The sequence below is a fragment of the Mesoplodon mirus genome (genome assembly GCF_964341445.2).
Source record: "Mesoplodon mirus genome assembly, chromosome: 2".
In the NCBI taxonomy this organism is placed as follows: Eukaryota; Metazoa; Chordata; class Mammalia; order Artiodactyla; family Ziphiidae; genus Mesoplodon; species Mesoplodon mirus.
This window is the reverse complement of record NC_138977.1, coordinates 116,748,571-116,764,284: the sequence shown is the minus strand read 5'-3', so window position 1 is coordinate 116,764,284 and position 15,714 is coordinate 116,748,571. Positions and strand designations below refer to the sequence as shown.

Genomic DNA, 15,714 nt, shown 5'->3' with positions numbered 1-15,714 from the left:
CTTTTTAATCAGAGCATTCACAAATCAGAACATGTCCAGAAAGATGAGCAGAGCAGTGACAGGTTTGGAAACCAGAGCAAACACGGCTTAAATATGAGTTTTTAAACGCTTTACTAAGCGTTTAAAATGCTTTACTAAGTACAGAACTGTCTTATTTATTTTTGCAGCAGCTGGGAAGGCCTTGCATATAGGGGGCTCTCAACTGGATATCAAATTAACTAAGGGTAATTAGCCTGGGAATAAACAAGAGTGAGAGGAGAAGGGGGACAGGGCAGTAATGTTCAAATATTTGAACAGCTGTCATACAGAACATTTGTTTTGTGTACAGACAGAGGGACAAATATAAGAAAGTCCCTTTTATAGACCAAGTAGTCTACAGTCTATAAAATTCATTCCTCCAAGAGGCTGCATATGAGTATAAATATATACAGAAGTTCAAGAAGGGTTGAATAAATGAACGGATAATGACTCCATAAAGGACTCTGGGCGCCAGGAGGCACCACTACAGGACAAGAACCACGGTTCTCGCTGGAAACTGACAGTTGGGTGTGTCCCTGTTTGCACACAATGCAGTAACTTCATCTCTATCTCAGTCATCTTGAGGCCTGAGGGCTGCCACTGAAAATGCCCAGGTAGAAGATTAACTAGACAGTTACTATAGTGAAGGTGGCAGTGTGGCTCTCCTATAACCACTTACAACTCACTCAGTTGTCAGAACAACTGACAATAACATATTCCCCTTTAGGGGTCAAAGATAACTTAGGTGATCTCAAATAATTATTAAGTTGAACATTATAAAAAAGTGAATTGCATACACTTTAAAAGGGTAAAAAGGGTAAAATTTATGCTATGTGAATGACATTAATTTTTTTTTTTGCGGTACGCGGGTCTCTCACTGTTGTGGCCTCTCTCGTTGCGGAGCACAGGCTCCGGACACGCAGGCTCAGTGGCCATGGCTCACGGGCCTAGCCGCTCTGCAGCATGTGGGATCTTCCCAGACTGGGGCACGAACCTGTGTCCCCTGCATCGGCAGGCAGACTCTCAACCACTGCGCCACCAGGGAAGCCCGACATTAATTTTTAAATAGTGAATTGCACTTTTATAAACTTAGACATGTTCAATTTGAAGCTAAAATGTAAGACATTAACAAGATCATGTGGCTTACTGCTGTTTTTTTTAACCATCTTTATTGGAGTATAATTGCTTAACAATATTGTGTTAGTTGCTGCTGTATAACAAAATGAAGCTATATATATATATACATATATCCCCATATCCCCTCCCTCTTGCGTCTCCCTCCCACCCTCCCTATCCCACTCCTCTAGGTGGTCACAAAGCACCGAGCTGATCTCCCTGTGCTATGCAGCTGCTTCCCACTAGCTATCTATTTTACGTTTGGTAGTGTATATATGTCCATGCCACTCTCTCACTTCGTCCCAGCTTACCCTTCCCCAACCCCATGTCCTCAAGTCCATTCTCTACGTCTGTGTCTTTATTCCTGTCCTGCCCCTAGGTGCTTCAGAACCTTGGTTTTTTTTTTCAGATTCCATATATATGTGTTAGCATATGGTATTTGTTTTTCTTTTTCTCACTTACTTCACTCTGTATGACAGACTCTAGGTCCATCCACCTCACTACAAATAACTCTATTTCGTTTCTTTTTATGGCTGAGTAATATTCCATTGTATATATGTACCACATCTTCTTTATCCATTCACCTGTCAATGGACACTTAGGTTGCTTCCATGTCCTGGCTATTGTAAATAGTGCTGCAATGAACATGGTGGTACATGACTCTTTCTGAATTATGGTTTTCTCAGGGTATATGCCCAGTAGTGGGATTGCTGGGTCATATGGTAGCTCTATTTTTAGTTTTTTAAGGAACCTCCATACTGTTCTCCAGGGTGGCTGTATCAATTTACATTCCCACCAACAGAGCAAGAGGGTTCCCTTTTCTCCATACCCTCTCCAGCATTTACTGCTTGCAGATTTTTTGATGATGGCCATTCTGACTGGTGTGAGGTGACACCTCATTGTAATTTTGATTTGCATTTCTCTAATGATTAGTGATGTTGAGCATTCTTTCATGTGTTTGTTGGCAATCTGTATATCTTCTTTGGAGAAATGTCTATTTAGGTCTTCTGCCCATTTTTGGATTGGGTTGTTTTTTTTGATATTGAGCTGCATGAGCTGCTTGTAAATTTTGGAGATTAATCCTTTGTCAGTTGCTACATTTGAAAATATTATCTCCCATTCTGAGGGTTGTCTTTGCTTCTTGTTTATGGTTTCTTTGCTGTGCAAAAGCTTTTAACTTTCATTAGGTCCCATTTGTTTATTTTTGTTTTTTTTTCCATTTCTCTAGGAGGTGGGTCAAAAAGGATCTTGCTGTGATTTATGTCATAGAATGTTCTGCCTATGTTTTCCTCTAAGAGTTTTATAGTGCCTGGCCTTACATTTAGGTCTTTAATCCATTTTGAGTTTATTTTTGTGTACGGTGTTAGGAAGTGTTCTAATTTCATTCTTTTACATGTAGCTGTCCAGTTTTCCCAGCACCACTTACTGAAGAGGCTGTCTTTTCTCCATTGTATACTCTTGCCTCCTTTATCAAAGAAAAGGTGACCATATCTGTGTGGGTTTATCTCTGGGCTTTCTATCCTGTTCCATTGATCTGTATTTCTGTTTTTGTGCCAGTACCATACTGTCTTGATGACTGTAGCTTTGTAGTATAGTCCAAAGTCTGGGAGACTGATTCCTCCAGCTCTGTTTTTCTTTCTCAAGATTGCTTTGGCTATTCGGGGTCTTTTGTGTCTCCTTACAAATTGTGCAATTTTTTTGTTCTAGTTCTGTGAAAAATGCCATTGGTAGTTTGATAGGGATTGCACTGAATCTGTAGATTGCTTTGGGTAGTAGAGTCATTTTCACAATGTTGATTATTCCAATCCAAGAACATGGAATTTCTCTGCATCTGTTTGTATCATCTTTAATTTCTTTCATCAGTGTCTTATAGTTTTCTGCATACAGGTCTATTGTCTTCTTAGGTAGGTTTCTTCCTAGGTATTTTATTCTTTTTGTTGCAATGGTAAATGGGAGTGTTTCCTTAATTTCTCTTTCAAATTTTTCATCATTAATGTATAGGAATGCAAGACATTTCTGTGCATTAATTTTGTATCCTGCTACTTTACTAAATTCATTGATTAGCTCTAGTAGTTTTCTGGTAGCATCTTTAGGATTCTCTATGTATAGTATCATGTCATCTGCAAACAGTGACAGTTTGACCTCTTCTTTTCCGATTTGGATTCCTTTTATTTCTTTTTTTCTCTGATTGATGTGGCTAAAACTTCCAAAACTATGTTGAATAACAGTGGTGAGAGTGGGCAACCTTTTCTTGTTCCTGATTTTAGAGGAAATTATTTCAGTCTTTCACCATTGAGAATGATGTTGGCTGTGGGTTTGTCATATATGGCCTTTACTATATTGAGGTAGGTTCCCTCTATGCCTACTTTCTGGAGAGTTTTTATCATAAATGGGTGTTGAATTTTGTCAAAAGCTTTTTCTGCATCTATTGAGATGATGATACGGTTTTTATCCTTCAGTTTGTTAATATGGTGTATCACATTGATTTGCATATACTGAAGAATCCTTGCATTCCTGGGATAAACCCCACTTGATCATGGTGTATGATCCTTTTAATGCGCTGTTTGCTAGTATTTTGTTGAGGATTTTTGCATCTATGTTCATCAGTGATATTGGCCTGTAGTTTTCTTGCTTTGTGACATCTTTGGTTTTGTTATCAGGGTGATGGTGGCCTCGCAGAATGAGTTTGGGAGTGTTCCTCCCTCTGCTATATTTTGGAAGAGTTTGAGAAGGATAGGTGTTAGCTTTTCTCTAAATGTTTGATAGAATTCGCCTGTGAAGCCATCTGGTCCTAGGCTTTTGTTTGTTGGAAGATTTTTTTTTTTTTTTTTTTTTGCTGTACGCGGGCCTCTCACTGCCGTGGCCTCTCCCGTTGCGGAGCACAGGCTCCGGACACACAGGCTCCGCGGCCATGGCTCGCGGGCCCAGCCGCTCCGCGGCATGTGGGATCCTCCGGGATCGGGGCACGAACCCGTGTCCCCTGCATCGGCAGGCGGACTCCCAACCACTGCGCCACCAGGGAAGCCCTGTTGGAAGATTTTTAATCACAGTTTCAATTTTAGTGCTTGTGATTGTTTTTTTTTATACTTTCTATTTCTTCCTGGTTCAGTCTCGGAAGGTTGTACTTTTCTAAGAATTTGTCCATTTCTTCCAGGTTGTCCATTTTATTGTCATAGAGTTGCTTGTAGTAATCTCTCATGATCCTTTGTACTTCTGCAGTGTCAGTTGTTACTTCTCCTTTTTCATTTCTAATTTGGTTGAGTCTTCCTTTTTTTCTTGATGAGTCTGGCTAATGGTTATCAATTTTGTTTATCTTCTCAAAGAACAAGCTTTTAGTTTTATTGAACTTTGCTATTGTTTCCTTCAGTTCTTTTTCATGTATTTCTGATCTGATCTTTGATTTCTTTCCTTCTGCTAACTTCAGGTGTTTTTTTTTGTTGTTGTTATTCTTTCTCTAATTGCTTTAGATGTAAGGTTAGGTTGTGTATTTGAGATTTTTCTTGTTTCTTGCAGTAGTATTGTATTACTATAACCTTCCCTCTTAGAACTACTTTTACTGAATCCCAGAGGTGTTGGGTCGTCGTGTTTTCATTGTCATTTGCTTCTAGGTATTTTTTGATTTCTTCAGCGATCTCTTGGTTATTTAGTAGCGTATTGTTTAGTTTCCATGTGTTTGTATTTTTTACAGTTTTTTTCCTGTAATTGATATCTAGTCTCATAGCGTTGTGGTAGGGAGATACTTGATATGATTTCAATATTCTGAAATTTACCAAGACTTGATTTGTGATCCAAGATATGGTCTATCCTGGAGGATGTTCCATGAGCACTTGAGAAGAAAGTGTATTCTGTTGTTTTTGGATGGAATGTCCTATAAATATCAATTAAGTCATTCTTGTTTTTTTTTTTTCAGTATGCAGGCCTCTCACTGTTGTGGCCTCTCCCGTTGCGGAGCACAGGCTCCGGACGCGCAGGCTCAGTGGCCATGGCTCACGGGCCTAGCCGCTCCGCGGCGTGTGGGATCTTCCCGGACCAGGGCACGAACCCGTGTCCCCTGCATCGGCAGGCGGACTCTCAACCACTGCACCACCAGGGAAGCCCAAGTCATTCTTGTTTAATATGTCATTTAAAGCTTGTGTTTCCTTATTTTCATTTTGGATGATCTGTCCACTGGTGAAAGTGGGGTGTTAAAGTCCCCTACTATGATTGTGTTACTGTCGATTTCCCCTTTTATGGCTGTTAGCATTTGCCTTATGTATTGACATGCTCCTATGTTGGGTGCATACATATTTACAATTGTTATATCTTCTTCCTGGATTGTTCCCTTGATCATTATGTAGTGTCCTTCTTTGTCTCTTATAATAGTCTTTATTTTAAAGTCTATTTTGTCTGATGTGAGACTTGCTCCTCCAGGTTTCTTTTGATTTCCATTTGCATGGAATATCTTTTTCCATCCCCTCACTTTCAGTCTATATGTGTCCCTAGGTCTGAAGTGCGTCTCTTGTAGACAGCATATATACAGGCCTTGTTTTTGTATCCATTCAGCCAGTCTATGTCTTTAGGTTGGAGCTTTAATCCATTTACATTTAAGGTAGTTATCGATACGTATGCTCCATTTTCTTAATTGTCTTGGGTTTGTTTTTGTAGGTCTTTTCCTTCTCTTGTGTTTCCTGCCTAGATAAGTCCCTTTAGCATTTGTTGTAAAGCTGGTTTGGTGGTGCTGAATTCTCTTAACTTTTGTTGTCTGTAAAGGTTTTAATTTCTCCATCAACTCTGAATGAGATCCCTGCTGGGTAGAGTAATCTTGGTTGTAGGTTTTTTCCCTTTCATAACTTTAAATATGTCCTGCCACTTCCCTTCTGGCTTGCAGTTTCTGCTGAAAGATCAGCCGTTAACCTTATGGGGATTCCCTTGTTTGTATGTTATTTGTTGCTTTTCCCTTGCTCCTCCTAATATTTTTTCTTTGTATTTAATATTTGATAGTTTGATTAATACGTGTCTCGGTGTGTTTCTCCTTGGGTTCATCCTGTATGGTACACTCTGTGCTTCCTGGACTTGACTATTTCCTTTCCCACGTCAGGGAAGTTTTTGACTATAATCTCTTCAAATATTTTCTCAGACCCTTTCTTTTTCTCTTCTTCTTCTGGGACCCCTATAGCTCAAATGTTGGTGCGTTGAATGTTGTCCCAGAGGTCTCTGAGACTGTCCTCAATTCTTTTCATTCTTTTTTCTTTATTCTGCTCCCTGGCAGTTATTTCCACCATTTTATCTTCCAGCTCACTTATCCGTTCTTCTGCCTCAGTTATTCTGCTATTGATTCCTTGTAGAGTTATTTTTAATTTTAGTAATTGTGTTGTTCATCACTGTTTGTTTGCCCTTTAGTTCTTCTAGATCCTTGTTAAATGTTTCTTGTATTTTCTCTATTCTGTTTCTGAGATTTTGGATCATCTTTACTATCATTACTCTGAATTCTTTTTCAGGTAGGTTGCCTATTTTGTCTTCATTTATTTGGTCTTGTAGGTTTTTACCTTGCTCCTTTGTCTGTAACATATTTTTTTGCATTTCTTTTTCTTTTTCTTTTTTTTGATGGATGGTGCTGTATTCCTGTCTTACTGGTTGTTTGGCCTGAGATGTCCGGCACTGCAGTTTGCAGGCCGTTGGATAGAGCTGGGTATTGGTGATGAGATGAGGATCTCTGGGAGGCCTCACTGTGATTAATATTCCCTGGGGTCTGAGATTCTCTGTTAGTCCAGCGGTTTGGACTCGGAGCTCCCACCACAGGAGCTTGGGCCTAACCTCTGGCCTGGGAACCAAGATCCCGCAAGCTTTGTGGCGAGGTAAAAAAAAAAAAAGAAAGAAAGAAAGAAAAAAAGGAGCAGTACAATATTAAAGAATAAAAAACAAAATAAAATTAGAAAGATAAAAATATATTAGGAAAAATAAAACTATAATTAAAACAACTGCAACAAGGCAAAATAAAACCACAACAGAAAAAAGAAAAAAAAAGGGGGGGGAGGGGTAAGTTAAAAGGAGAGAACGATAACAAAGTATAAAGAACAAAATTAGAAAACTAAAAGATTTATTAGGAAAAATAAAAATATAAAAGAATCAAGCAGCCACATAGCAGAGGGAGATCAGCTCAGTGCTTTGTGACCACCTAGAGGGGTGGGATAGGGAGGGTGGAAGGGAGGGAGATGCAAGAGGGAAGAGATATGGGAACATATGTATATGTATAACTGATTCACTTTATAAAGCAGAAACTAACACACCATTTTAAAGCAATTATACTCCAATAAAGATGTAAAAAAAAAAAGAATCAACAACAATGAATCAAAAAAACAGAACTCCAATCTAAAAGAGGAAAAAAGAAAAAAAAAAGCCTTGGCTATAGGGGTGGGGTTTAGGCGGGGGATGGAACTTAGGCAGGGGCGGGGTTTAGGGTGGAGCAGGACCTAGGCGGGTGGGGGGGGTGATGTTTCAGCGTGGGGCGGGGCCTCTGCTTAGGACCTGCATGGAAGGGGAGAGGCAGCACCTCAAAAGGAGGGTCTCTGGAGTGTACAGTTCCCGAGTTTGGAGGCAGGGCCCTGCCTTAGGGTGTGTTTGTGGGGTTTAGGCCCAGCCCATTGGAGGGGGTTTCAGAGGGGGTCTCTGAGTGTAGAGGTGGGGCCTCGGGTGGGGGGATAAGGGTGGGGCTTGGGCTCTGTGCCGCAGGAGGGAGGCTCCAAGGGCAGAGGATTAGGACCAGGAGCCCAACACGTTCCCTGGTGCCTAAGTGGACAGGGAAAGTGCTGGCCCCGTTCCCCTCCGTTCCTTTGTGCCCCTCCCCTCCTTTGTGCCCCTCCCCCACTGTCTCCCCCATCGCCACTGGACCCCTAAGCGTGGGTGGGTCCTGCTGGGTGTAGGAACTCCTTCCCTCCCCCAGCCACCCTTCAGGGGTGCTGGCCCCGGAGGTCTGGTCTTTACTTTTCCTCCCCCTTCCCCACCTCCCACTCCCTCAGGACCCGCGTGCCTGCAGGGGGCCTCGGTGGGCAGAGGATCAGGCCCAGGGATCTCAGCAGGTTCCTGGGGGCCCAAGTGGGCAGGGGAAACCTGGCCACACTCCCTTTTGATCCTCTGCCCTCCCAGTGGTTCCCCAACTTCCCCCTTCGGGCCTGGAATCCCTCCCCCTCAGGGGCGCCAGTCCCATCCCACCTCCACTTCTCCTCCCCCTTCACTCCCCCCATGCCCCGCGTCCTACCCAGTCACTGGGGGGTCCTCCCATCCCCTCAGGTGTCCGCGGTCCCCCACTGGGGCCTCGTAGGTGCCCTGGTTGTGTGGAGACATGAATTCCGCGTCCTCCTAGTACCACTGCTGGTTTCTTGAAGAGAATTTTGTTGCGGGAATATATAGAATTCTTTTTCCTATGATTTGATTAGTTTCAGTACATTCTCAGGACGTCAGTCAAGTGTTTTATCCCTGATGACCAATCTGACCTTTGAGGTAGTTATGAAACAACCCTTACCTTGATAGGCTAAAAACATCTTTGTGAAAGGAGGCATCCTGACCAGGAAGTGAAGCACGGTGCCGCTGTTGGAGTAGTGGGAACCGTAGTGGTAGGGCTGCACCGGGGGCATCGGGTCGTCTTCCCGGGCTCCTTTGCGGTACTCCTCCTCCAGGTACTGAAGGACACAGGGACCAGAACTCGTGACAGTGAGCTCCAGGCAGAGCTGGAGCTGCCTCACTTGTCTTCTTTCCCATCCTTCTCTGCTGCCCATTAGACGCCATTCTCCATGGCTTGCCCTCGGCCCTCCTGAGTGTCCGGGGGTCTGGTGCCCCACTAAGGCCTGACCATGCACGTTTACCCGCTCATTTGCTCATAGAGAACCCACCTGTTCTGTACCCCACCTCCCAGCCCTCTGACTCCCAACTAATACATAAATCTAAACTGATAATAATATCAGTTTAGATAATATATATCTAATATATCTCAACTGGTCAAGGGCTCAATAAATAAGAGCTGCCACTCTCACTAGAGATGTCTGCGTCTTAAGAGGGTTTCAAGCTGTAATGCTACATTCTTTAGAGAAATGCTTCTCTAGCAGAGGAACTGCAATAGAAATGTAAAACCTGTATCATATTATTGGAATTCTTTAATATAACATTTTATAGCTGTTTTGCAGTGGAGTTACACAGAAATAACGAAGACGGTGGTGACTTTTCAACTATGCCTGTCTTCCCATCATAAAGCAAGAAGCTCAACCAAATCTGTCACTATTCTCATCTCCTGTAGCTTCTGTCTCTAATAACAAAGTCAGGGGACAGTGAATTTTCTGGAGTCACTTCTCTTTGATTCCCATAACACTGCTGCATTTTTAGCTGCAGAAGAATCAAGCAGTAACAGTTGTAAGATGCTTGGATGGACCTTTCTGGAACTTTGACATAAGATAACGTGGTGAATATGAGAAAACTACTTAAGCTGCTCCTATCTTGATACTGTTGTGAAGAATGTAACATATGACTAATGGGTTTTTAAAAATCTCCAGCAGGATTCCATTAATATTAATTTCACAGAAATGGGTAATTAATTTCTATTTTTAAACTTTACAATCCAGTATTTTTTGTTAATAAACCTATGAACAATTTGCTGAGATGAATAATAAGGGATTATGGTACATTATAAATATATTGATATTATTATATATAACACTAGGGGATACAAATAGCAGGTCCCTGGAAATCTTTGTGATTTTTATAAGGAATATAATTATTTATATATTTGAACATTACAACGGATTATGAGCTTCCAATTTATGTAACAGTAAGTGCATTTCTTTTTCTGGGCAAAATGTTTTCAGAGAATTAAGACAGAAAATAATATTTAAAATCACATAATGATTTCCAGTTGACTGTTAATCAAAGCACAAGGAAGTGGGAAACAGAAAAATCAATACATTTAAAATTAAGTAAAACAGTCTGTAAAACAAAAATCCAGTTTTTACTTATCAAAATACATGAGGAAATACTAAACCTACCTTGTATGTGTCCACGTAACGATCTTCTTTTTCTTTGTACTGCACAGCTATGGGCTTGGAGAGATTTCTACAGAGGAAGAGATGATGGAAAACATCGAAGTATGCTGATACTGTCAGGATTAAGCTGCCTTAGATGTTTACAAGTAAATAAGTGGTCAACAGAATACTCAGCCCTTGGTTTAGTGCTTACACATGTTGCTTTGCAATTAAGTCACAATTATGATTTCATAACCTATGAAGATAGAATTTTTCTAAACAGATGCATACCATTATTAGGAATTCCTGACTTAACGAGTAACCTACACAAGAAGAGCTGTTCTCCCTCCCTTTTCTGGTTCCTCTACTTCCTCCAAATCATAACTGATGCTGCCCATGGCAGCTGATTCCTACCGAGCCCTGGAAGTTCCCGCCCCCATTTCCAGATTCTACACCCAGCTCGGCAAGGAAGAGTGAAGGGCACTTTGGATAGCAGATATGATCATGAGATGTTATGTAATTACTAGGTTAGTGAAAACTGAAGAAACAACACATGCTTAAAATGACCACCCTGAAATCTGGAGTGTGAGTACTGATGTAAACATTTTGTTATCTAATTTGTGGATAGTGACTGACCCATGTGCACAGTGTAGACAACGTATGCATGCGTATGCATGTCTGCGCTGGTGTTCACACTGTATCAGGGAGGGAAGAGAACTCAAGGATCAATTTCCACTTTCACAAGCTACAGAGTCAAGTAGCATCTGTGTGAGGCCCATAAAAGAGCAAGAGAACAAGATCCAATGAGGAAGGGCAGGCTTCTCTGGCTGAGGTGCCATCTGGTCTGGCACCGGGATGGGACCACCTGGAGTTTCAACATCTGGCACCACAACTAGATCAACATCAAGATTTGCTCAAGTTTCAGTTAAGTCAAACCAGGTCTGCTTAGCCAGAGGTTGATATATCTATTTTGGGGGAAAATTATTTCCTAGGGATATTAAACTTAGTGATAGCAAACACATTAGTTTCATTTTTGAGGCTTTGATAATCCTAAAAACTTTGTTAAAAAGTAAAGACGGTTTTATAGCATAGATACAAATTCACCTCAATATAGGAGAAATCGTGTTCAAGATCCTGCCATGCAATTTTTTTCTAAACAGTGTAAGTAGTTTTTTTGAACACAGGTAATACTGTTGTGGTTGGAAAATCAGAAGTTACTGATGAGTGAATAGAATAAACCAAAAATCAACCACAATACTATCACTCACAATATATCTGGAAGGGTACATACCTTTCCAGATGCTCTCTCCTTATTTGTGTATGTATAATTACTTTTTAAATAAAAATCTCCCCTCCCCCATAATATACATTTCTACAATATCATTCTTTTTTTAAATATAAATTTATTTATTTATTTATTTTTGGCTGTGCTGGGTCTTTGTTGCTGTGTGCGCATGGGCTTTCTCTAGTTGCGTTGAGCTGGGGCTACTCTTCGCTGTGGTGTGCTGGCTTCTCATTATGGTGGCTTCTCTTGTTGCGGAGCATGGGCTCCAGGCGTGTGGGCTTCAGTAGTTGTGGTGCACGAGCTTAGCTGCTCCACAGCATGTGGGATCTTCCTGGACCAGGGCTCAAACCCATGTCCTCTGCATTGGCAGGTGGATTCTTAACCACTGTGCTACCGGGGAAGTCCTCAGTAGTGTAAAAATTTAAGTACATTAGCAGTGTATAAAAATGTCTAAATGATAAATAATGTGCCATTTGCTCTTTTTTAAATTAACAAATACATTAAATTGAATCTGATTTCTTGAAAGCTGTCTGAACTAGGCCTACTATTTAGCAGTTATAATTAAAATATTCTAATACACTAAGTAGTATATTGGCAGTCAATTTTTCTTTAAACTACATAGATAATTTTTTAACTGAAGTGTAATGGATATATAACACTATATTAGTTTCAGGTGTCCAACATAATGATTTGATATTTGTATATTCGATATTACAAAATGATCACCACAGTAAGTCTAGGTAGCAGCCATCACCACATGTAGTTACAGGATTTTTTTTTGTTGTGCTGAGAACTTTTAAGATTTACTCTCTCAGCAACTTTCAAACATGTAATGCAGTGTTATTAGCTAAGGTCATCGTGCTGTGCGTTGCATCCCAGGGCTCATTTCATAACTGGCAGTCTGTACCTTTTGACTCCCTTCACCCATTTTGCCACAATCCCACCCTCCCAATGCTTCTGGCAACCACCAATCTGTTCTCTGTATTAATGAGTTTTTCTGTTTGTTCGTTTTTTTTGTTTTTATTTTTAGATTCCACATACAAGTAAGATCATACTTATTTGTATGGTATTTGTCTTTGACTGACTTGTTTCACTTAGCATAATGCCCGCAAGGTCTATCCATGCCGTCACAAGATTTCATTCTCCTTTATGGATAAATAGTATTCCATTGTGTGTGTGTGACATTTTATTTATCCATTCATCCACAGATGGACACTTAGGTTGTTTCTGTATCTTGGCTACTATAAATAATGCTGCAGTGAACATGGGGGTGCAGATATCTTTTCAAGTTAGTGCTTTCATTTCCTCTGGATAAATACCCAGAAGTAGAATGGCTGGATCATATGACAGATCTATTTTTAGTTTTTTAAGGAGCTTCCATATTGTTCTCCACAGTGGCTGCACCAATTTACATTCCCACCAACAGTGCACAGGGTCTCTTTTCTCTATATCCTCGCCAACAGTTGTTATTTCTTGACTTTTTGATCCTAGCCAGAGAATGTTATTTAAAACTAAAGAAACAGAATATTCCCTCATCAACTAGGGCTATTTGGTTACTCTAAAAGGCAACTCATTCAGGAAAGGCAGGATAAAAGCTTAATTCTTTTCCTTATTTGTCAAATTTCAAAAACAAGGAATTGGTGCCCTACCCAAACAGTGACCAGTGAGTTTAGTTTTGCTTTGTTTTGGGGGCCTTTAAAAAGTGTCATTGTTAACTTAAGTATTTTTTTTTTTTTTGCGTTACGCGGGCCTCTCACTGTTGTGGCCTCTCCCGTTGCGGAGCACAGGCTCTGGATGCACAGGCTCAGTGGCCATGGCTCACGGGCCCAGCCGCTCTGCGGCATGTGGGATCTTCCCGGACCAGGGCACGGACCCGTGTCCCCTGCATCGGCAGGCAGACTCTCAACCACTGCGCCACCAGGGAAGACCAACTTAAGTATTTTTTAAATTCAAATGTGTTCAAGCAACTGTAGTCATTATTCTTTCTGATGCCCAGATTGTCCTGTCTTTGGCAGTGAGAGCCACTTCCAGTTGGCTCCTAAGTCTTTTATTTTTTGTAACTGTGGTAAAAAAAACGCACATCACAAAACGTACCATCCTAACCATCCTCAAGTACCTAGTTCAGTGGTGTTAACAATGTCCACATTGTTGTGCAATAGGTCTCTAAACCTTTTCCATTTTGTAAAAAGCTGAAACTCTGCACCTGCTGAGCAACAACCCCCTATATCCACCCCCCTCTTCTCCTGTCCCCCACATCCATCATTACACTCTCTGTCTCTCTGAGTTGACTGCCCTAGACAGCTCATGAAGAGGAATCACACAGTGTTTGTCTTCTGCGGCTGGCTCATTCCATTTAGCACAACGTCCCCAGGGCTCATCCATGTGACAGGACTTCCCTCCTTCTTAAAGTTGAGTAATATTCCTCTGTATGTATGCACCTCATTTTCCCCATCCATTGATCCAGAGACAGACACCTGAGCTGCCTCCACCTCCTGGCCACTGCGAATAAAGCTGCAAAGAACATAGGTGTGCAAATATGGCTCCCGAGTCCTTCTGACAAGGCTATAGTCATTTCCTTGCTCTCTGACACAACAAAATATCCTGGGCTCATCTTGTATGTTTTCTTCTAATAAATGCAGAAGAAATGAGAGAATAGGAAATCACCATTCTGTAACCCCTAGTGAAATAATAGACTTGAACAATAATCATCAACGAAAGAAACAAGTTCAACGGGAGGCTGAACCCACGGACCAGCCTGAGCATCTTTAGAGTGGGATATCACAGGCCTCCTGATATGGGGCAATAGAAAGTCCACACCACCTCCTCTAGAGGATTCTTGCCAAAAAATGTTGAATCTGAATCTAAGCAAGCCTTTAGAAGTAATTTGAAGTCTCTAGGAAGTACAGAGGCTAGAGGAAAAACCTAAATGCTAATGTGGAATGGGGGACATCCTATAAGACAAATGACTTATTTTTGTTTTAAAAACAAGTCAATGTTAGGAAGAAAGAAAGAGAAAAATACATACACAAAAATAGGGCTGTTCTAGATGTTATGTCTTTAGAAACAAAGCAACCAAAGGTGACAGTGGGCCTGACTCAAACAAATCAACTATAGAAAGACACCTCTGATATAATCAGGGGACATTTGAAAATGGACTGGATATTAGATGATACCACGAAATTACTGTTGATTTTCTTAGATATGATAATGGCACTGAGGTTATGAAAGAAAATGTTCCACTTTTTTCTTAAGAGATGTGTACTAAAGATCATACAAATGACAAAAGATTTGTGTGGTTCATCTTAAGAAGAAAAAAAAGATGACATAAGTTTGGCAAAAATCTTGATAATTGTTGAGCTGGGGTCATGGTCATATGGGGCTCATTATACATTCATTCTATTTTTGTGCATGTTTGAAAATTCTTACAATAAGAACTTCAGTAAAATAAATACATCATATTGACAAAGCCAAAAGGTGATGATGTCTTTAGTTACCTGTACACTGATGGATCGCTGAGGTCAAGGGTCTCACTAACGTAGTCAGCTAGGATAAACGGGAACACTGGATACTGCATGAGATCATTAAAGGATCGGCCGGCATGTTTGTTTAAGTGAGTCAAATATTCAAAATTAGTAATTTGTCCAGTATACCATAAATTTGTCAGAGCAGTGATATTGCCATATTCCAGAAGATTAGGGAGGTTATTTGTTAGTATACTGTGGTACACATCATCACGAACCTAAAAAGGAAGGAGAAAAAAAAAACCCAGATTTTATTTTTAGGCTTGACATTTTCCTCCAAAGAATCCATGATATTATAGGCATGTTACTAATCTCAAGTCCTCCAAGAAAATACTTTTTGCCCAATAACACTGACTGGTGGGGAACTGAGATTCAAATCCACGTCTTCCTCCAAAGGTTGGGCTATTTATTTATTTATTGAAGTGTAGTTGATTAACAATATTATATTAGTTTTAGGTGTACAACATAGTGATTCAATTTTTTTATAAATTATACTCCATTTAAAGTTGTTATAAAATGTTGGCTTAATTCCTTGTGCTGTACCATATACCCTTGTAACTTATTTATTTTGTATATAATAGTTTGTACCTCTTAATCCTCTCCCCTTATCTTGCCCCTCCCCCTTCTCTCTCCCGACTGGTACCACTAGTTTGTTCTCCATATCTATGAGTCTATTTCTTTTTTTTTTTAATATTCATTCACTTGTGGCTCTTAACCACTATGTTTTGCAGCTGGAGAAATCAGTAAGAAACTAAGAAGTCTGTATAGAAAAGTCACTTATATACAGACC

The 15,714-nt window shown here is 40.6% G+C and overlaps 1 protein-coding gene across 6 annotated transcripts in view; it reads right to left on the bottom strand.

The window, feature by feature from the left end:
• LYST (lysosomal trafficking regulator) overlaps window positions 1-15,714 on the bottom strand; it is a 197,721-nt gene that overhangs the window by 39,088 nt on the left and 142,919 nt on the right. For all 6 annotated transcript variants that reach the window (XM_082640698.1, XM_082640696.1, XM_082640699.1 and 3 more), the window contains 3 exons: window positions 14,898-15,142; window positions 10,143-10,209; window positions 8,633-8,789 (listed from right to left, as the gene is read on the bottom strand). In XM_082640698.1, the coding sequence (XP_082496824.1) occupies window positions 8,633-8,789; window positions 10,143-10,209; window positions 14,898-15,142 (469 nt within the window). The remainder of the gene's footprint in view (window positions 1-8,632; window positions 8,790-10,142; window positions 10,210-14,897; window positions 15,143-15,714) is intronic.